At 45.5% G+C, this 23,459-nt stretch overlaps 1 protein-coding gene across 1 annotated transcript in view; it reads right to left on the minus strand.

The window, feature by feature from the left end:
* Positions 1 to 23,459, minus strand: part of SPPL2A (signal peptide peptidase like 2A) — a 311,837-nt gene that overhangs the window by 190,011 nt on the left and 98,367 nt on the right. Inside the window, exons 6-7 of the mRNA XM_086958253.1 lie at positions 19,484 to 19,635; positions 14,433 to 14,529 (exon numbers count right to left, since the gene is read on the minus strand). Of these exons, the coding sequence (XP_086814379.1) occupies positions 14,433 to 14,529; positions 19,484 to 19,635 (249 nt within the window). The remainder of the gene's footprint in view (positions 1 to 14,432; positions 14,530 to 19,483; positions 19,636 to 23,459) is intronic.

Raw genomic sequence — 23,459 nt, forward strand, 5'->3', positions numbered from 1 at the left:
GTATATCGCTCCTCTAATTTTCTCTCTTCAACAGATGGAGGTCGGCGTATTTAATTATGCGGACGACCTCCAGCTTGTCTTTAATCTATCTTCCCCTTCTTCTGTTCTAAACTTCCAATCTGTTATGCTTCACATCAGGGACTGGATGAACCACAATCACCTCAAACTAAACCCCGACGAGACCGAGCTGGTGTTGACGGGTGGTTCATCCAGCCCCTGGTCCCCTCTCTTCTGGCCCCCTTCTCTTGGCCCTTCTCCTGTTCCCTCTTCCTCAGTTAAAACACTTGGCATAAAACTTAATTCTCAACTTACCCTTCACTCCCAGGTTAGCTCTGTGGTATCTTCCTCTTTCTTTCACTGCGCACTATACGCAGGGTGTCTCGTTTCTTCACTTTTTCTGCTCTTAAGCTCATCATCCTGGCCATGGTGGTATCCCGCCTGGACTACGGCAACGCCCTGTATGCTGGTATCCCCGCATACAGTCTGCGTCGCCTACAACAGATTCAAAACCAGGCGGCCCGCCTGGCCTTCACACTCCCAAAATTCCACCACTCTACCCCACTTCTGAAATCGCTACACTGGCTCCCCGTGCGAGCCAGAATCCAATTTAAGCTCGCATCCATTACCTTCCGGGCTCGACTGGGACTGGCACCTGCGTTCATCTCTTCTGAGATCGTCTCCTATGTTCCCACCAGGGAACTTCGTTCGTCTTCCCAGTCCCTCCTCACCATCCCACGCTATCGGAGAAAGAAGTGGGGAGGCTCTAAATTTGCCACCCTTGCCCCTACCCTCTGGAACTCCCTTCCCCTGGAACTCCGCACCATCACCCTCTATCCACAATTCCGTAAACAACTCAAGACCTACCTATTCACGAAATCTTTCGAATAATTACCCTCCTGTTCTCCCAGCTCTTTAACCTTGGATCCTGTTAGTAATAGCGCCAAGAAACCGCAGGTATACGTGCGCTCTATAAGAAATTTTAAATTCAAATTCAAATTCAAATTCAAATTGCACCTACTGTAAACTCTGCAATAATCTACCCGACGCCTTTCAGGCTCTCCGAGTACGCTGGCAGGCAGACTTGGGAATTTTAGATGATGAAGATTGGCAGACTGCATTAATGTCCCCCAGGGAAACAGCCATAAACCACCGCTTCCGCCTCATACAATTAAAGATACTCCATAGATTCTACCTCTCAGGCGTCGTCCTGGCAAAAATAGGAAGCCGAGAGGACGTGCTGTGCCTCAGAGGCTGCGGCCAAGACAGTACTTTTTATCATGTCCTATGGGATTGTCCCAACATACACCCTTTTTGGACTAGAGTGACCAAGAAGATGATAGAAACACTAGGAAAACACAGCCAACTTTCACCACAAACAGGAATTTAAAATATATGGGAGCCCACAGATTTGACAAATAGAGCAGCAATGGGTGGCACTGGGATACTTATTAGTGAAAAGAGCTGTAGCATTTCTCTGGGGTTCCGACAGATTGCCAATGATAATAGGTTGGGTGGCAGAAATGGACAAATGCAATATTGCTGAGAAAACGGTATACAAACAACGAGGTTGCCCTAAAAAATGAGAAAAAAAATGGGGGAGCTGGGTGCTTTTAGAGGAGAGATTTGTACCTCGCCCACAGACAATTTGGCGATGAGAAAAACTAGGCTTGGAGAACCCTTAACTTCCTAATAGCTGTAACAACATTTGTCGACATATTGTATTATATGAATGTCATGGTTCACTGTAATAACGCAATCATGATTCGGTGCTTTATTTCAATAAAAAGTTCTGATTAAAAAAAAAAGAACTAACAAAACACGATCACCCAGCAGAAAAAGGTTGACAAATACCAAAAACCTGTGGATTGCCCAGCGCAACAACACCAGGTAGACAACTGAGAGAGCCAGAGGCTGGCAGCACACACTGGCTTCTTCTCGTCAAACCCAAGGAGTGCACCCTGTGCGACTAAAACACAGTAAGGCCCCAGAGAAGTGCCCTTCATATTATCCACCGATCCATCACATTCATTTAAAAGCCAAAACTCTGGCCAAAATTCTTTATTACTTTAAGTAATCATCTCTCGGTTGAATCAGTATCAAAATGGCTTCATGCCTGGTTGTACCACCAGGCACTGCTTGAGAGGGCTGCAGCAGGCCCCCAACATCACCTCCAATTTTCTGCCTCCAGTGCCTTATTCCTAATTGATTTAGCTAAAGCATTCACCAGTATTAACTGGGACTTTCTCATGCAGGTATACAGAAGATGACCTTTAGGCCTGGGCTTCTATCCTACATACAGGTCCTACACCATTCTCCCTGGGCGCCAGCTGGAAGGTCAAGGTATGGTCAACCCAATGAGAAAGGCAAAAAAGTGGGGATGCCACTTTCACTGCTTCTGTTCCAGCTGGCCACTGAACTATTAAAGGAATGGATTAGGTGCTATATTCTGGTGCAGAGCTTCCAATGGGATGGAGACATAGAAGATTGCATCTCATTGTACATGGATTTTATGCTTCTTTCTCAGATCCCTAAGATAGACGCGGTAAATGTTGAAGAAAATACTGGACTTATCAGTGATGCTTCCGGTCTCATGGTTAACCACTTGGATGCTAATGACAAGGGTCACTTGTCATGCACTGCCCATTCATTTCAATGGAAATCTCATTATAGGTGCCTCATAACTCTTAGCGTCCAAGTGGTTAACTGCGACAAGTCTATCCCAGTCTTGCTTCAGGAGGCATCGAGGCTACCAACTGGCAACCAAAGCTACAGGTCCACAAATACCACTTTAGGTCGTTGGACGTACATATTGCGACACACCCTTACCAGTGCTGGAGCCTGAATATGGTTGCCTTAGTTAATGGGATGTGGAATGGTTTACAAATGTGGAACCACTTCTTACAATTCTTGAGAGATCAACATTAATCAAATGGGCACACTTCACACTTCCTAGATTGCTATATCCACTGCAAATTACCCATATAACACCCATCAGGGATTCTCCACTTCAGTCCATATCCAGATCCATCATTTTATCTGGGTGGAGACTAGGATTTCATACTACTGGTTATGCAAGCTTTGTGTGATGGAGGGGACGGAATCCAAAACATGAAATTGTACTATTAGGCAGCTCAGTTCTTTACAATTAACAGTTGGCTATTTGGCAGTAGAAATGACCCAGCCAACACACGGGAGCTCCCACTCTGGCAAGATTTTTGGCCCACACACTCAGAAAAACTGACAAGCTTTTGCGCATGGGATCTTACTGGGATCATGAAACTAAGGGTTTTTGTGCTAACAGAAATGCATAAACTCCTTTGAGGATCGGAAAGCACATTATGCCCTTCGCAATTGTCAATTCTATCATTATCATTCTATCATTATTTACAAGTACTACATTCTTTGGAACACAAGTGTGAATATTGCCTCTCTTTGAGCAGCCACTTCCATTTTTTGGTTGGCTGGTATTGCACATTTTGCTATCTAGGCCCAACTGTATGTGCTCTGACCCCAACTGACATATTTAACTTTGCACTAAAATGCAAATGCTACTTACCAGTATGCATCTGTTCTTGGCATGTAGGGCTGCTGACATTCATATCTGTGCATAGTCCGCCACCTAGTGTTGGGTCCGGATGATTGCACATTGTTGTCCTGGAAGAGTCTTCGAAGTATCACGAGATAGGTGGCTCCTCCCCTGGACTACAGTGCGCATGGGCATCGCCTCCATCCCCAGATTGTTTTTAGCCATAGGCAGAGATGGAGTGAAGAAGTGAGTGATGACCATGCTATGAGCATATGTTTGTATATGAATACATACTGCAGCTGCTACAGGCGCCGGGGAGGAGGGTGGGCGATATGAATGTCAGCAGCCCTACATGCCAAGAACAGATGCATACTGGTAAGTAGCATTTGCAGTTCGAGGCATGTGGGCTGCTGAATTCATATCTGTGCATAGAATACATAGCAGTCCCTCCATTAGCGGCGGCCGCCCGTGCCAGCTGCAGCAGTCTGAAAAAGCGTTTTTAGAACAGCCTGACCAACAGCTGCCTGTTGTTTTGAATGCACGTCTACACAGTAGTGCTTAGTGAAAGTATGAGTGGTAGACCATGTGGCTGCTCTACAGATGTCTTCTAAGGGAATGTTACCTAAGAACGCCATAGAGGCCCCTAACTTCCTAGTGGAGTGGGCCCTCGGTGGAATAGTGAGAGTGCGCTTTGCTTTAGCGTAGCAGATCTGAATGCACTTTACTATCCATCTAGCTATTCCTGCTTTGGAGATTGCATTTCCCTTGTGTTGTGTGGCAAAAGCAACAAAAAGTTGTTTGGTTTTGCGGAAATCTTTTGTCCTGTCCACATAATACATCAAGGCTCTCTTCACATCAAGGGTGTGGAGCATCCGCTCCGCCAGCGTCTCCGGGTTTTGGAAGAACACCGGCAATTCAATAGTTTGGTTTATGTGAAACTGCGAGACCACTTTGGGTAAGAACTTAGGGTTAGTGCGGAGCACCACCTTGTTGGCATGTACCTGGAAGAAGGGTTCTTGGATGGTGAGCGCCTGCAGTTCGCTAACCCTCCGTAGCGATGTGATTGCTACTAAGAACGCCACCTTCCAGGTCAGAAACTGAAGCTCGCAAGAGTGTAGTGGCTCAAAAGGAGGACCCATCAGCCTTGTAAGAACCACATTAAGGTTCCATTCAGGAGCTGGTGGAGTCCTTGGTGGAATGACTCTTTTGAGTCCTTCCAGAAAAGCCTTGATAGCAGGGACCTTAAAGAGTGACAGGTGTTGCCTATTTTGGAGGTATGCTGCCATAGCCGACAGGTGAATGCGGATGGAAGAGTAAGCTAAATTACACCGATACAGGTGAAAGAGGTAACATATGATGTTTTGAATAGAAGTGTCTAGCGGGTCAATGCTGTGCTCCACGCAGTAGACGACAAACCTCTTCCATTTAGCCGCATAACAAGCTCTAGTAGTGGGCTTTCTCGCCTCCCGAATGATGTCCATGCAATCGGGAGGAAGATTGAGGTAGCCAAACTCTAGGACTTCAGGAGCCAGATCGCCAGGTTGAGCTGTTGCGGATCTGGGTGCTGAATGTCGCCATGGCTCTGCGTCAAAAGGCTGGGAGTGAGATGAAGCCTTTGATGCGGTACCACGGAGAGTTCCAGAAACGTGGTGTACCATGGTTGGCGAGCCCACGTTGGAGCAACCAGGATGAGCGTCATCGAGTGTTGCCTGAGCTTGCGTGCCACCAGCGGTATCAGAGGTGCTGGGGGAAAAGCGTACGCAAATCTGCCTGACCAGTTCATCCACATCGCATTGCCCTGTGATTGGGGGTGTGGGAACCTGGCGGCGAAGCTTTGGCATTTTGCGTTCTCCTTTGTGGCGAACAGGTCTATCTCTGGATGACCCCACCTTTGGAAGTACGGTTGGAGTACTGATGGATGTAACTCCCACTCGTGCATCTGATGGCTGTGTCTGCTGAGCAGATCCGCCATCTGGTTGTCCTTGCCTGGGAGATGTTCTGCCATGAGGAAGATGTTCCTCTGAATGGCCCACTTCCACATGCTCTGAGCCAGATGAGACAGCTGTGGCGAGTGTGTTCCCCCCTGCTTCTGGATGTAGTACATGGCCGTCATGTTGTCCGTCCGGATCAACACGACCTTGTTGCACAGATGTACTTTGAACGCCTTTAAGGCCATGAAGATTGCCATCAGTTCCAACACATTGATGTGCATCTTCCTTTGCTGAAGAGTCCATAGTCCCTGCACCGTGTAATGGAGTACATGCGCTCCCCATCCCTGGAGAGAAGCGTCCGTTGTCAGGATGATCTGTGGGACAGGCTCTTGGAATGGTCGGCCCTTGCAAAGGTTCAGTGGATTCCACCAATGCAGAGAGTTGTACGCCCGACCGCTCACCAACACTAGGTCTGTCAGTTGCCCATGAGCCTGAGTCCACTGACGTGCCAGGCACTCCTGAAGCGGACGCATATGTAGTCTCGCGTGCGGGACAATGGAGATGCAGGAGGCCATCATGCCTATCAACTGCATGAACACCTTCGCTGGAAGCGAGGTTTGGGGTCTGAATCGTTGGATCAGCGCCTGGATACTGGCGATTCTCACCGAACTCGGCTGCGCAGTGGCTGCCAGAGTGTCGATTGTTGCGCCCAGATACTGTCGCACGTGGGCGGGCTGGAGATGGGACTTTGGGTAGTTCAGAGAGAATCCCAGATCGTGCAGGAGGTGAATGGTGCGTGACACGTGGTCCACGCACTGCTGTTCCGTCTTTGCCTGAATAAGCCAGTCGTCTAGGTATGGAAAGACATGGACGTGCTGGCGACGGAGATGCGCTGCTACAGTCGCTAGGCATTTGGTGAAGACTCTCGGTGCCGTGGTGACTCCGAACGGCAGGACCCTGAACTGGTAATGCTGGTCTAAGATCTTGAATCTGAGATACTTTCTGTGTGAAGGATGCAGGGGAATATGGAAATAGGCATCCTTCAGATCCAGCGTTGCTAGGAAGTCCCCCCGTTGAAGCAGGGGAAGCACCTGCTGCAATGTGAGCATATGGAAGTGCTCTGAGTTGATGTACCAGTTCAGGGGCCTGAGGTCCAGGATCGGCCTGAGTGATCCGTCCTTTTTGGGGATTAGAAAATACAGGGAGTAAACCCCTGTTCCCCGTTCTTGCAATGGAACGAGCTCTATCGCCCCTTTTTGCAGCATGACCAGTACTTCTTGCTGCAACAAGGTCAAGTGCTCGTCGGACATAGCACGGCTTCTTGGCGGTATGTCCGGTGGAATGGACGTAAGTTCTAGACAGTACCCGTACTGGATAAGAGACCTCACCCACCTGTCCGTGGTGATGGACCTCCACGCCGGCAGGAACTGCTGGAGTCTCCCCCCGACAGGTGTCGTGTGATCGGGGGGAAGTGACAAGGCGTCACTGCTTGTTGGAGGTGGTGGACCTGGAGGCATTGTTTCCACGTCCCCTGCCTTTGATATTATTGCCTCTGTAGCCACCCCTGCCCTTGTTGTTGTTATACGAGGACTGGGTGTTACCCTTGTAGTATTGCGTGGACTGGGATGCCTGACCTCTTGAGGTGCCTCTTGAATTGGAGCGGCGAAAGGAACCGCCCCGAAACTGCTGACTTTGTAAAGCCCCCATAGACTTGGCAGTTTCGGTGTCTTTCTTCATCTTTTCTAGGGAGGCATCCACCTCAGGGCCGAACAGATGGTCAGGATTCACTGTTTGACCCAGTATTGTGGTTTGTATGTCGGGTTTGAACCCAGAAATTCGAAGCCAGGCATGGCGTCTAAGTAACACGCTTGTATTGATAGCCCTGGAGGCAGTGTCTGCCACATCTAGGGCACATTTGATGGATGCATTAGTAATAAGTTTACCCTCCTGAATGAGCATCTCCCCCGCCTCCTTGTATTGGTCAGGCAAGTGTTGCAGGATGGCCTCTAATGTGTCATAATGGGCCCTATCATAACGAGCAAGCAGGGCTTGAGTGTTAAAGATCCTCCAGATGTTTGCTGCCTGTGCAGCAATGCGTTTGCCTGATGCCTCAAAGATTTTTGACTCTTTGTCTGGGGGAGGAGCATCACCAGTAGTCTGCGAATTCGCCCTCTTCCGAGCGTTGGACACCACCAGGGAGTCCAATGGCAAATGTCCCTTAATATACGTGGGATCCGCGGGCGCCGCCTTATACTTTCTGTCGATGCGAGGATTGACCACCCTCGCCCGGGTGGGCTCCTTGAATACCTCCTGTGCATGCTTCAGCACCCCTTTGAGCATTGGTAGCGTCTTGACTTGCTTTTCGGCTACCGAGAAGGTGTCGACTAGGAAGTCCGCATCCACAGGGTCTGAGTGCAGTTCGACGTCATGGTTCGCTGCTGCCCTTTCTATTAATGCATTAAACGCCGCCGAGTCCTCTGTCGGTGACGTCTTCGCGGCGAAAAGTTGAGTGTCCTGGCCCGACTGCGGGTCGTCCATGTCGCCTCCTGCTGTCCAGGGCACCTGCTCCTCTTCCGGATCCGAGTACGCAGGATAGTTGTACTCATCGTCCTCCTCGTCCACACCAGGCACTGGGGAATGGGCCGGCGAGTGTTCCATGGCTTGTGGAGACAGAGGTTCCATCAGAGCCGAAGAGTCCGCAGAGTACTTTTTGTTCTTAAGTGGAATCCTAAAAGGTTCCAATGGCGGCTCCGACGTAATCTTTCGTTTGAGGAGCGACAATTTTCCGGTGTTGGCGTCGATGGTCACCTCCCGACGTTCCTCCACCGCGAGCGGTTGGAGCCGAAGCTTCGACACCACCAAGGCAGCCTTCGGCGTCAATACTTCCTGAGAGTGTCCGCTCTGCCTAGGCGCGAAGGCCTTCGGCGCCGACTTGGGAGGAAGGGTAAAACGGATTGGCGTTTGTTCCTTGGCAGGCTTCGGCGTGGGCCTAGGCACTACAGTGTCCTGGCTGGGAACAACAGTGGACTGTTGGATCCGCTTCAAGGATTCTCCCACCTTCTTTGTAAGGGATGCCGAGGGCTGAACCGTCGCGAGCGACTCCTCGTCTCCGAGAGTCCGGTCGCCGGTAGGCCTCTTCTTCGGTGCCGACGCCCCATGGCCTGGCGCACCATCAGCGTGACGCTTCTTCGAAGCCTGTTTCGGGTCCGCGACCCCTTTCGGTGCCGACGCAGCCGCGTCGGATGCCTTCACCTTCGGCGCCGACCCAGAGGGCTTCGGGTCGGCCATTTTGGCGCGGCTCTTGTGGTCGGCCATTTTGGCGTGGCTCTTCGAGTCGGCCATTTTGGGTTTCGTGGAAGTTGACGCCTCCAGAACCTTCTTCACCAATGCCACTTTCGGTTTCGGTTTCGCATCCGAGGGTGCGGGACCAGTTGGCTTCACTTTCGGTTTCTTGTTAGAAATGTCCGTGACCGGGCCCGGAGGCGGGGACGTAGGACACATAGTAAGATCTTGGGTAAGGCCCGAAGGCGATCCCTCGACCTGGGCCGTATGACGGGGGGCAACCCCGGAGTCCGGTTGGGGAAGCTCTTCTTCTGAGCTATCCTCCATCGTGGCACAAATCAGTTCGTCGTCCCCTACCTCACCGGAGACTTCGTCGCAGGTCTCCTCATCCGCGTCGTAGGTTTCTTCCTCGGACGCGGGTTCAGAGTCCGACTTTTGTACGCCGGCCTCTTCCTCGACCGATTCCTGAAAGATGTCATCAGGTGGGGGCGCCGCAGCCGACAACTGTGCTTGGAGTCGATTAGCCCGGCGAATCTTCAAAGTTTTCTTACTCCTAAACTTTGAACACGCCATGCAGGTGTCTTCACGGTGATCCGGTGACAAGCATGTGTTGCACACGGGGTGCACGTCGAGGTGCGAATATTTTGAGTGACACAGCGGACACTTCTTGAATGGAGTCCGCTCCATAGTAAAAGTGGTAGTGTAGGCCCGTCCGCGTCGAAGCACGTGGAAGGGCAGTAGGAGATTGGAGCTGAGAGTCAGTAAGAAAACCCGAACGCAACAATACCGACGCCCAGCCTAAAGACCTTTTGGTCTCAAGTAAAATCGAACAACTATCGGTTCCGAAGGAGGGAACCGAAAACACATCCGAACCCTATGGCGGAAAAAAACAATCTGGGGATGGAGGCGATGCCCATGCGCACTGTAGTCCAGGGGAGGAGCCACCTATCTCGTGATACTTCGAAGACTCTTCCAGGACAACAATGTGCAATCATCCGGACCCAACACTAGGTGGCGGACTATGCACAGATATGAATTCAGCAGCCCACATGCCTCGAACCCATAGTATATGGTAACAGAAAATGCACCCATGGCAGGGAAAGGTAAATGTCACATGTTGGCTGATGCCCTTATTGTGTCATCCATTAGTAACAAGCCTTTAGGTCTACCTGTGTAGCCTGACTGCTGCATCTTTTAAAGGTGCCGGCATATTTGTGAAAATAACCTTTTTCAGGAAAGAACCCTCCTTACTTTTACATATTAAACCCAGCTGGTGCCTTTGGAAATTACTGAGGACCTGTGGAGACACTGGACGTCTACTCTCTAATAGAGAATGTGCCTTCCTATGGCAAAGCATGGCACATCATTTTACTAGAAGAGGTATAGTAATAGGTATCCCAAAACATTATCACTCCACACCAGGTAAACACTCTAAAAATCAACATGGAGGTGTCTTCTTGAATCTAGCACAAGTCACCTATCCCTTGAAGCTGGTGACCTCAATCCCCAAATGTCCCTTTTGGAGGTCAACAAGAAGCAGATCTGATAATTGAAAAGTCATGAAAGTAACCCTTAGGAGTCAATAAATGAATATATATGGAACCAGACGCCAACTCGACAAGACCCTTGATACAGCAGATAGTAATTCAGTTACACAAGTGGAAGGCAGTGGTCTTCAAGACTAGGTTAGAATTGGTTGAAGTGAAATGGGAACTGGGGAAAATATGCGACACTTTCGACCAGGGGTCTCCAACTGTTTCTGTTATAAGAGTTAGTTATTTTCAATGGAAATAATAGTGAGCTACTATTATTATTAGCACTGTAATAGTGACCATACGAGATAAGATTACATTCAAAATTACCAGTGCATCAGGCAAGACTGGCACCAAGGTAATAACTTTAGTAATGTGTCTCACTAACCCTTATGATTTACCACTCAGGAATCGGCTTTAAAAATATTTTGGAAATCCAGCCATTTGTCTTCAAAGATCATCTAAGCTTTTGAGTTACACACACTGTTGTCTCAAATACATGCTTTTCAAATTTGGGATACATCTATTCATTTAACCAAGAAAAAGCTTCTTATTTAGTAGGGTGGTCTCAGAGCTACTTACAGGTAGCTGGAGAACTACCATTAGTTCACAAGCTACTCTTTGGAGGAGACTGCTCGAGAAAATGTTGCCCTCTAAGAATATAAGGTAAGCACAGACTACATAGACAAGGCATTAAATCATGTGGAATTTTAGCATGTTTACAGAAAAAATAAGAAATAACCCAAACTCGCAAATGCAAGGCCTGATCTAATAAAATGGAACTCTGGCTAGAATTAGTAAAAAGCGGCATCAACAGTAGACACTGCTCCATACATAGCTGAAAACCTATTTCAAATTACCTTTGGAGAGCTTCCTGAGAGGAATCCTCCTTGCTAGGCTAAAAGATAAAAAGTATAAAATAGTGGAGCACTCATTACATGTATTTAGCTGCTGTCATAATAGTCCAAGTCAGTTTACATATCCATTAGTGCACCATAGTATACATAGCATTTATATTGCTTGAGTAGTATAAAAATACTGTCTCGTATATCAACTGTAGACATTCAGGTATGTGATATTTCTTTTACACTTGAAATCAGTATCACAAAAGTGTTACACATCATATCATCACTCTAAATTAAGTGGTTTGTTAGTCACTTAATTAAACATACAATTATGTAACAACAAATTATTATGCATTGCTGTTAGTTCCTTTATTTCACAGGTACAGTTTTTGTTGTGACCTTTTGTGGATGTGTTACTGATGGTTTCTCAGGGATGATCTCAGCCGACATGTGTTTCGTCCTTTGTAGGACTTTTTCAAGGCTATGTCCCGGTATGTTATTTCCAGCCCTTGCGTATTGGTCACTCTCACTTGAACCAAATGGACAGATAAAAATTGCCAGTCAAATAACACAGCGGCATTCATGACGTTTGCTTCTAGGACTTATCATGGTCCACATCAAAAGCAGGGTCCAAAAGCCTCTGTGTCATGCATTACAGCATTGACAGCTGCTATTAACTGCCTACCACGTTTTTGGGTTTGTGCAGCCAGGACCCTTGCAGTCATACTTTGTTTGTCAAAGGAAATTAGATTCATTTGAATGGGAATTTTCAGTTTTTTTAAAACTACTCAAGCAATATAAATGCTACGTATACTGTGATGTACGGTAGGATATGTAAACTGACTTTGACTGTTATGACAGTGGCTAATTACTTGTGAGGAGTGCTCATCTATTTTGCATTTTCTGTCAAATATCTGGCCTGGAACGTTTTTTTTCCCCTAAGGTTTAGACTTAAACATCATGGCAAAAGGTGTGCTATAGAGTCAGAGCACCACTGTGGCATACTTATTCCAGTGCTCCATTCGAGAGGTATTTGCAACTAAGGTTTTACATTTGCCCCCTTGTTCATTGAGGCTAAACAATAAGCAGTTGAATGAGTTAGAGGCTGAACTGTAGAAAGAGAAACTGGTGGGTAAAACCCCCGCTGATGACTGATAACTATCCGAAAAACTCTTAATAGTCTATGTTAGGACCCGTACCACTGGGGAATTCCCGAGTACGATAAAGAAGGCCACTATCATTAGGATAGTAATCCATGGGGTCGCACACTGCTCCACCCACCAGCGGGTTTGCCCCGGCCATTCCTGGACACGTGTTTCTGGGTCGTTACCCTTCGTCAGCAGGGAATAGGCGTACGTCTGGGGTTGCTGTGTAGGCTGCCAAAAGTGTTCTCAGGTCTGGTACCTCTCCATGGCGCGCAGGTGCGGGATCCCGAGCTAGTCAGCTCAACCAGCTCAAGGGAGCCTTAATAAACAGTAATCCATGGGGTCGCACACTGCTCCACCCACCAGCGGGTTCGCCCCGGCCATCCCTGGACACGTGTTTCTGGGTCGTTACCCTTCGTCAGCAGGGAATAGGCGTACGTATGGGGTTGCTGTGTAGGCTGCCAAAAGTGTTCTCAGGTCTGGTACCTCTCCACGGCGCGCAGGTGCGTGATCCCAAACTCGTCAGCTCGGGATCAGGACAAGTGTAGGTTGATCCCTGAACATAGCACTTTCCGGACTCAGAAGGCTCAATCACATGGTTAAGCTGCGGCTTGACTAGATATAGAAAACGCCTTTGATACACTGAACTGGACATATATGCTCTATATGTCATGTCATAGACAGCAAGTGATTTGGTCCCAAGTTCCTGGTCTGGCTTAGGCTAGTGTACATCAGACCACAGTGCGGGTCAAATCAGGAGGGGTGGTATTGGACAGCAGGTATGTCGAGCACATCTCCTGGAAGGAGAGCTGCGCTCTGTCTCCCTTGCTGTACACCCTCACAATCAAATTGCTTGGGTTAAGGCCGAGACCGGGATTCCGAGAATGGAGAATCACACTGGGTTCGACTACACACAGTGCTGAAGTATGCGGAAAAACACACTTGTCTGCTTCAGACACACCCCTCTTGGAAATGGACTAGTCTGGTTTGGCTTGGCTTCTGGATTGCAAACTAATAGGAACAAGAATTGTCTTTTCCCCCAGGGATCTTAACCTAGGTGATGGCCGAGCTCCACCCAGATTTGGGTTCACAGTGAGAGTCACATAGATTTAGATCCTAGGGACCGCAGGAAGCCCATACCTCACATAAACAATTTACATAGAACATAGGAAAAATTCACCTTTACACTTTCAAATATGGACAGGATTGGAATTACAAAACATTAATTCCTCCCAAAATACTCATATTTTGTAAAGCTCTGTGTGCCCCATAAAATGAAACATTTTTAAAGAACTGGACAGATTGATGGTCTCCCTGGTTTGGGCTAGTAAGTGAAGCGGAGTCCAGTTAGAGATGCTGAAACTAGATTGGGAGGCAGACTGTAAGACCTGGAAATGTATTGTCTCGCTGTGCAACTGCCTCACGGTCAGTTGCCGAGGGTGACAACTGAGAGAAATGTGCATTAAATAATACCCTGGAAGGCGACTGATTAAGAGATCTCCTCCTGCTAGAAAGTAACTTGCCAGGACCATACCGGCACATTGTCAAGCAGAGCAGGATGGCCAGGGAGACTGTTAGGAAAATATTTCTCAAGCGGCCCCCATTAGCCAGGAATCTAGATATATGGACCTTACAGCCATGTACGTAGCTCGATAGAAGGAGGGAGGGTAAACAACCCTCGGAGAGCTACACCCTTTTTTCATTTACCTGAGCAGAGAAGGCCTTCAAGGTAAATTGTGTCAGATTAAAGGCTATGAACAGGATTTCATTACGGTGCATTGCCAATCACTTTATATGCTGTGACTAACAAACACATGTGTTTAAGTCTTCCCCGAAGACCCTTAGTGTGCTGATAGGAATAACAGGCTGTTCTCACTTCTAGGCAATATTATTTTCCAGCTTACTACTTGGGAGTATGGCCATCTCTGTAGGCTGATGCCAGTGGCTGGGTTCACTGTTTGACGTGATTGGCTAATTATATTTTCCACATAGCTAGAGAAAACCTAAGCTAACTATGCGGGTGGGACTAGGTGCAAGCGATGCGACATCCTCAGTTTAAAAACATTATGACATATTCATGTACCAATAAATAACTTTACCTTCAACAAATGTACCCCTGAAAAGGAAAATTTGGAAGAAAACCGTTCATAAAATGAGAAATAAACACACACCTGCATTGTCCAAATGGTACCTTGCTAATTATAGCGGCAAGGCAGTTGAAGAGGCTCATTGCAGAAGCCAAGCAGAAAACCGCAATTATAACGTACACTAGACAAAACAGAAAGAAAAAGGAAATATTGTAACATTCTTACAATGCAATGAATAGTGTGATCAAATATGAGCGAAGTTTTTTGCAAGTCTGCTTGAAAGTAAATCACCTAGAGCCGTAACATGTTAACTGTAAAAATGCAGCAGTTATTGCGCATACCCAACTCTTGCATTCCCCTCATTTATAGTGCAGGGTGTTTGTGTTCCTAATAGTGATGCCACCTCTGGCTCTGCAGTTAGCATAAGCATTTCAATGAGCTCCATCTTTTTAAATGACATTTGGAGGACAGCCCTAATTAGGGTACAGCCCATACAACGCTATTCAACTTGGATACGTACAACATGGCAGTTCAGGACAAAAACAAAGCTCAAATGTCTTCAAAGGCCAGGAGAAAACCCCCAGTTAAAGAGTGAATATTGTGTTTGTAACTCGGTCATCAGGGCAAAAAAATTACAGATGAAAACCACATCTATTTAGCCTATATTTTTGATTAGTTTTTATTAGTTTCTTTGGAAAAAAACATAAGAAATCTATACAAATGAGCCCCTAGCTGAATGCAAATGTTTGTCAAGTATTGAGAAAAGTATAACTTTACAGGTTCATCTGTGGGTTTCACACCCGTTACCATAACAACTTGCAAGTAGGGTGCAGCCACAAAAAAAAAAAGGAAAATGGACTAGCAGTTAGAAATATGCAAAAATGGTGATAACAATTTGGCTGACTTTTACAACTCTATTTCTTCGTGAAAACCGAAAAGATGGTAATCTTAGCACACCAAACATTTGTTGATGTCCTTTTCAGTAAATGGAGAAAAAAAATATCATTTCTTGTGCAGCAATTTGTTCCCATTTTTCCACCAAATAAATGCAATTTTTCTATAGAATGGCTATTTTCTTAGTTCCCTCAAAGGGAGTCCACAAGCTATGGGTACCTTTAGAATACCAAAGATGTGGTCAAACAAAAAGAAAACTAGCTGTGGACACCTAAGGGAGAAATGTCTCAAACATCAAAAAAGCACTCCGCACTGGCAGTGGAAAGCCTTGAGCAGCTGAGCTGCTTAAAAAAAAATATATATCTATGTATATTTGTAAACATTAATTCTGATGGGGTGTTATTTTAGGTTCCTACCTTCACTGTTTTCTATGGGAGTGTGTTGCAGTAACACTGAGTGGCCACGAGTGGTGCTGGAATTACTCCACGGCTGCACTGGAGTACATACACAACTGTTTTGGGACTTGTTTAGCTGTAGTAAATTCAGAAGTGCAGTTTATGAAGAGCATGGGTTTATTCTCGTCTGGGTGGGAGCTTTGTTTTTGCAGGTCTTTCTTTTAGCTGTTCCTTGCCCCTTCCTAAAAACGTTCCATTTAGGTGTAAGTATTCTACATGTTCCAGCCCCCTACCCCTTGTGCCTTACACATTTACTACTAAAATGTAGACCTACGTGTGTAGAGGAAAATGCAGTTTGTGAAGAAGCCCTTAAATATATAAACACGCTTTACCTGTATCTCAATTTTCCAGTATGCATGCACAGTAGGTACTGTATGTTCAAAGGTGCTTGCAGACTGATCTACAAGTGTAAGGTTGTCAAAGATTATAGATTACAAAAAAAAAAAAAAGGATCAGTGTCCCTACTCTGACTAGCTTTTCAGGGTTCAGAGAGACCCAAAGTACATAGTATGGGGTGATTAAAACTAGGGTGCAACTACTGCTTTATTATGCAGTTGTCACAAGTAACACAACTGAAAACATGCAAATAAATCATAAAAAAATATCTGCACACAGAAAAAGTGTTTTTGGTGCCTGAAACCTTTTTCTTTCCTCAAAAACTGTGGAATACCTTTCCGCTAGCATATGCATGGTAATTTAGAGGTTTAAACTAAAGCAATGTGTGTTAAACCTTACATCAATTACATGTATGAGCATTGGTAAGCGTGGGACAGTCTTAACAGGAATTTATCAAATGCATAGTTAGATGTACTTGCAGCTACTATATACTGCAGCAAAATGATGCTGTTCGTTGTACAAACAACTGCTCTTTTAAATGATACACTGTTGATAGTTAACCAAATGCATTCACGTAACAATAAATGGGATTTTCAGAAAAATCTATTAAAGCGGATGTCCCTCAATGTATAGCAAACTTAGCACGTGTATCTAGCAATGGTTCACATATTGAGACTCCACAACTTTTGCTAGTTAGAACTTAATGAAGGAATGTTTAGGTCTTTCAATCTAATTTATGATCAAATACATGTTTCTTTGGTGATTTAAGATTTTTATTTCAAATATGAACCATAGTCATATGCTTTTGAGACTATCAATGTTTATTGTACTAAGCTAGTTGCTGTCAGTTTACAGTGGAAATGGTGTCTGACATGACATACTGGATTCATGAAAATGTTTCATACTCTGAACAAAGCATCTTTTCAGATAGATGGGGACTTCCTATGCAAATCACTCAGTGCGGTACTCATGTTTCCAATTCCTTAAGGCACTATATGTCATTCATCATCCATGGTCTAGGGTGTGAGTATAGTAGATGTTAGCGGTGTCTGCGCTCTACATTTTCACTGCCAGTGCTATCCACCAAACCCAGTCTATTTTGTTCCCCATCAGATACATATCATGCATAAATAAATGTCTCACATCTTGGGTATCATTCACTGACCAGAATTAGTTATACTGTCTAATACTGCTGATCTAATTCACAGGCAGCTTGCCAACAGAACTGGTGAAAAGCTAATAACAATCTCCCTCTCTTTGAAACAGCTAGCGGATAAAAAGCAACCAGTTCCTAGTTCACAGAAAATTGACTACCTGGATTTCAGCTCTCAACTGCCATAAACTAGTTGCACTCTGGATAGAATGGAGCGCTCCAAACTGGCTACCAATCTAATCCAAACCAGAGATGTATGAAGTGTTTCAGTCGAATCTGCATTACAAAGATCAATTTATGTGTCATATTTGTAATAGTACATGTACATTGGCAAAAATTATGTTTACTGCTGTAAAGTAATACAATCTATTTTTTGTGTGATATATTATTCAGCAACATCCCTGCATCACTTCCAAATTAGAGAAATTTGTTGCAATCTGTTCCTTGAAAAACAGATCATAAATAAAACTTAGACAGCAAGAGGGACGTTAGTAGAATGTACAGACATATCTATACTCCACATATAGTAGCCGCCCTGGTCACAAATACTACATATGTTCAGAAACGAACCTCCCACAGCCGAGCAGTATATAGAATCCCACCGTACAGTGTCACTTGCACGATCTCTCCAAGGAAATATTAGAAATGCATTGTAACTACTGAGCATTATTTCTTTATTAGACCAGGACATGAAGAAACAGAGATAGAGGTCACTAAATGTAGAGATGCGCGTGAATTATGCAATGTAAAAGCTTCGCCATGGGAAGTCTTAGCGCTAGTAAACTTTTTTATCAACCGTACATCAAGTCTATTAAATAAGGTATACAGTCTTATCTGTGGAGAGCTAATTCTCTCTCTGGTCGCGTTGAACTAAATGTAAATTGTAAATGTAAATTGATACTTGTATAGCGCACTACTCACCCGCAAGGGTCTCAAGGCGCTTGTACGAATACCGCTGTGGAACCCATCCTGGCTTTCCCTGTGAGGCGTCCACTCCTGGGCACCCCCAATGTGGAGGCCAGGCATCCTTAGCGTTGTGGGGGCCGTTGTGGAGATTAAGCAAGCTATTGCCCAGAGTTGCAGAGTGGGACTCCATGATTGGAATAGGCACGAGGCGAGAATTATCAGGTCCGTGGAATTTTGAGCCAAAGACCCGCCGAGGCGGGGAATTGAAACCTGGTCCCGGGCTAGACCTCTGCATCAGGGTCTGCCGCTCTAATCATTGAGCCACACTTCTCCACTAATCATTGAGCCACACTTCTCCACTGAGGCCCAAGAGACAATGTAGTCAGTCTATCATCCTATAATGTGGAAAAAACTAAGTATGATAACATAGCAAGTATTTTTCTGAAAGATTGCTGCATTAATGGACCTCCAAGGTTTTAATAAGTATATATTGTTTTAGCTCCGAATAGATTGGATGGTTCACATACTGCCTATTTTGCACAGGTTGTTTGTCTGTCCTGTAGGCCCAGCTGATTCCGAATGTAACGCTCTTTATTGTGATTTGCTGTTTTTTAACTATTATTTTAAGAGGATTGATTTAGCACATATTGTCCTGACCTTGAATATTATGGGTGGTTTATGAACTTGCCTAGGTTTGGTTTAAGTTTGACCTGTTTGCCTAATTTGAATGTAATGTATTCAAGTATAATCTGTTGTTTTATGCTACTGCAAGTGGGGTCCTACTAAGTGCGCTTGATTTTAAACAGCTTTTTCTGCATGGACCATATATTTGCTTAATGTCCTCAGCATCTTTTTATCCCGTTTTTGATCCTGTTCAGTCCACTAATGTAGTGGTGTCTCAACTTGAGATTGCACTAACTCGCACTCTGTTTTTATTTAGAATTCTGCATGCATTTCGTTTTGTTGATTGCTTTAGGCATTGATGTTACTATGTACTTTTATGGTCCATTTAACCGAATACAGTTAATATGATGATGAACACAGAACACAGTCTACACGAAGGGTGCAACAAGTGATTAATATGCATTTGCTATTTTTAAAATAACTGAAATCATGCAAATCAGTCCTAAAAGTTGTCTGCACACAGACCTTAAAAAAGGTTATAAGAATTAGCGACCGAAGGATGTAAACCTTTCAGGGTTATTCGGAGCAGCAGAAAATGTGCGGGGTGGAGATTTTACCCACGCTAGCTCCCCTTTATATCTCTGGACTTCAGTCACAGCAGTTCTCCTCCTTTGCATACAACAGGATTATTGTGCCATGCCACACTCCCTGTGCCAGCAGCGAAAACGAGAGTTATTAGCATGCGTAAGAGAATATGGGGTGCTTACCCAGCCACTTGTAGAAGAAGTATAGTAATAGTATCATTGCACAACAGACAGCCACAAACACCACTACAGTCAGAGGGGTGAAGGTCACATTGTCGTCCTTCTTTTTTCTTGTTTCTCCATCTGCACTAGTTGTTGGTGTTCTTAAGTCCTCACTAAATAAACAAGAAAGCCAACATTGAGCACACTATATAGAATATGGTACTGAAGAAAAATAATTGCAATTTCTTACAGATATAAAAATTCAGCTATTTTGAAACAAAGCCTCATATGAGTGCCATTTCCACGCCCCGACAGGGGGCGTAGCTTCAGGTGTGTTTTAGTTGTTTCACCTCACTAAAAAAAATTATTCTGTTGTAAATAGTTGGGTACAAGTACTTTCAGTAGGGTACTGTGAAGTGTATGTCGGATTTCACTTGGGATTTGACATGGCGACACTGACAAAAATACATACACACACTTTCATTAAAAATTATAATTAGTGTAAAAAATTTTGTTTTAAATGCCCCTATCAATCCACCATCTTTTCTCTTTCCAATGTCCTGCTTCTCATGGAATGTATTTTAATAAGATATCCCAGAGTGACTGTTGGGAAATACGAAGCTCACCCCCTAATTGTATTGACCAAGCCATGCCCAGAACCCTGGAGTTAACACCGGTGTCCAATTAACTTCAAAGGGGTGCAGAATTTATGGGGAATGAACTATTGACCACAAGCAACCCCCCTCCTTCACTTTAAACACTTCCAGACACAGTCATCAACATAATCTAATTCCACAAACAGTTTAAGAAAATATACATATGCTTCAATGTTTGTGAGCGAAATGTACTCCAGAGAGTGAGAGGAGAAGAGAGACAACAGCATGTCCAAATAGGATGAAGGGTTGATTGTATGATTGCCACGAATAATTGGAGGAATGTGTATAGTTTTATTCAATTTAAAGTCTTTCTTGGGTATTTCTTCATAGTCGTTTTTGTCACATTTCTTTGGAGAGAAGAAATGTATGCATTAGTCCTGAAGAAAGTGGTCCTTATTAGCTGTTTCCAAGATTGTAAAGGCATAATCTATGGTGCCCAGAGCCTTGTTCAACTGCCAGGTGGTACATTAAACACACAAAGGTGATGGGAGGATGCTTGCACTAAGTATCACCAATGGCAATTCCTCAGCGTATAATTCCAATCCATCTTTCTTTTGCCCACCAAGCCACCTCAGATAAGACCCAGCCATATGCAAATCAGTCTTCACCCTGCTCCTCATGGGAATAGTCCAGTCGGAACTACCAAACCAGGTCCCCTATGAACCGGAACACAGGTAACCCATGACTGGTTTTGCCCTGATTGGGGCTCTTCAGTTCAGTGTAGCTTGGTTCCAGTGGCACAGTGAGCAAGGGCCCCACATCTGGACATTCCCTTGGTCACTTAAGGCAATACATCAAACACACAAAAGGTGATGGGAGGATGCTTGTAATAAGTCTAAGAACTAGCAAACTGACAGGTGGGCCATGTATGGATGTAGTATTAGCCTGAATTGGGCAATATGTGCTTGGGCACACTGGTAATACAGTTCAAAATTGAGGATGGCAAGGCCACTCTGTTCATACGACAAGGCTAAAGTTTCCCAATGGACCCTGGCCTGCTTACCTGCCCACACGAGAGAGGTTATGAGGAATCGGAGTGTTTTGTGTTGCATGAGTGGTATTGGTTGTTACAGTAGGTCATGGAGCTTGCGTAGTATGACCATTTTTATTAAGCAATTCTACCCATAAGGGAGATCGAAAGTGTGTTCCACTTCTGTACTAGCTCTTTTGTTTCTTGCAGTGGCTATACAGTGGCCTTATTCTTATTGCTCAACATGCCCAAGTATTTAACTGAGGAGGTATACATGCGTGGCCAGGGTCAGCGGGAGAATAGTTGACTTATTTAGATTCATTGTAATACCAGACAGTGCTATAAGTAAGGTGAATGTCTTGATGTTTGGGGTTAGATTCTGGGCAGGGTTGCATACAGACAGCATTATGTTATCAGCATACAGGGATATAATAATGTTGCACTGGGAAAAGGAGAGGCTTCTATTGGTGTGCATTTGCCTGAATGCACAGGTCAGGGCCTCAGACTTTAGGGCATATAGTAAAGGGGACACTGGACACCCATGGAAGGTGCCCCTCGTGATGGGAATTGGGTCTGAGAGCAGTGTGTTTTCTCATAGAGGGGCTCTTTTATAGAAGGCAGATTAGGTTCAGAAAAGGAGACGGTATTCCCATAAGAGACAGGACTGCGAAGAGGAAGTAGATCGGCCCAGGATAAAGCCTGCCTGGTCTGGTAGGACCAGGTCAGGAAGGAACCAAAGTAGACGATTAGCCAATTTGTGTCACGGTCTTACTGCATCTTCTGCTAATTCTGAAGTTTTGTCCCTAATCTCAGCTAATGTGTGGAGGTTAGGGTCTCGCATGTACCGTTGTTCTAAGTTCTGAATGTCTTGCTCACATTTGTTTAGCCTGTCTCGTAAGATTTTGCATACCCCAGGTTCTCCAGTATTAGGGTGTCTTTCATAGATTCACATGCTTGAATATTCCCTGTCGTCGAAGTGGGAGTCCCATGGTAAATAAAATAGCAATAAAATCCCAATAAAATATGTATGTAAAAACATAATAGTTAAAAATACACACTAGAAATAGGTGCAAATACCAGATCATAATTTCCACATAGGAATACATGGCAAGAGAGAAAAAACATTTGTAACATATCCTTGTCATATGTTAGTCCAAACAACAGCCAATCAGGCGCTAGCACCCCTCCAGAACCTTGTCCTCAGAGCTCAGGCCCTCAGATTTTCTACCGCACGTCGTGTGAAGGGAGTCTCCCTGAGCTCTGCTCAGTTTTTTCTACTTCTTCTGGAGGTAGGCAAATGTAAAATCTTTCAACTAAGACCCTTAAAGATAGGGAAGGTCGTCTCCTTCTCTGGTTACAAAGGCTAAAAGACAAAGATTCAGCTCTTTCTGACGCAGAAAGACTGGTATCAGGAACTTCTAAAGCCGCCTCAAAACATAGCAGTGTGCAGGATTTGCCCTCTCCCTTCTTGAAGAAGAAGAAACTTTCTCTGGCTCCTGCGGTGTCTCCACCTCCTCCTGCTACGCCTACGCCCACGAGATCTGACTCTCAGGCGTCTACGGCTTCTTCGCAGCATGTTTCCTCCAGAAAACATGTAAAATCGTCAACAGTCCCGACAATGAGATCTGCCGTCTCCGGCTCGTCAACGACGACAGTGACGACGACTTCTGCTTCTGGCTCGTCGACGATGGCTGCATCGACGTCGTCCGTGTCGACGAAGGTATGCCTCAGCTTTAAGACTATCGTCGACAATACCCATCGCCTCGTCGTCGAAGAGTCTCTCATCGTCAGCAAGATCTTCATCGACGAGAGTTGTTAAGAGTGCCTCCTCGTCGTCTGCTCCGTCGACGGGTGCTCCGTCGACGGCAGCTTCATGGACGACGACCTCGTCGACAGCGGCTCAGTTGGCGGCGGCTCCGGCAGCTCAGTCGGCGGCGGCTCCGTCGGTGGCGGCTCCGTCGACGATGATATCATCTTCGCCTATGCCATCGTCGTCGTCTACTTCGAAGACAACTTCGTTGACGATGATATCATCTTCCTTTGCTTCTTTGCCACTGGTCCCGCTTCCTTCATCCGGGTCTGGTTCTTTTACCGTTGACCCGCGGCACCAGCGTCGCCAGGTACCTTTGGACCAGCTCACCGTTCCAAGAGACACGCAGCCTCCATCACCCTTGTTTGCCACAGGTTCTGAGCAGGACTCTGTTCTGAGGAAGATGTGGATGATCACTTTCGAGCAGCACAAAGCCTCTCTGAATTGGTTAATAAATGCCAGGACTATGGGGATAACCATGAGGATCTGTATTTTCAAGAAGAGGAACGTTCTGTTCAGTTTCCTACAGCAACACTGCCTCTGTCTCTCATCTCCAATCTC

This window comes from Lissotriton vulgaris, chromosome 2_1, assembly GCF_964263255.1.
Source record: "Lissotriton vulgaris chromosome 2_1, aLisVul1.2, whole genome shotgun sequence".
Classification (NCBI taxonomy): Eukaryota; Metazoa; Chordata; class Amphibia; order Caudata; family Salamandridae; genus Lissotriton; species Lissotriton vulgaris.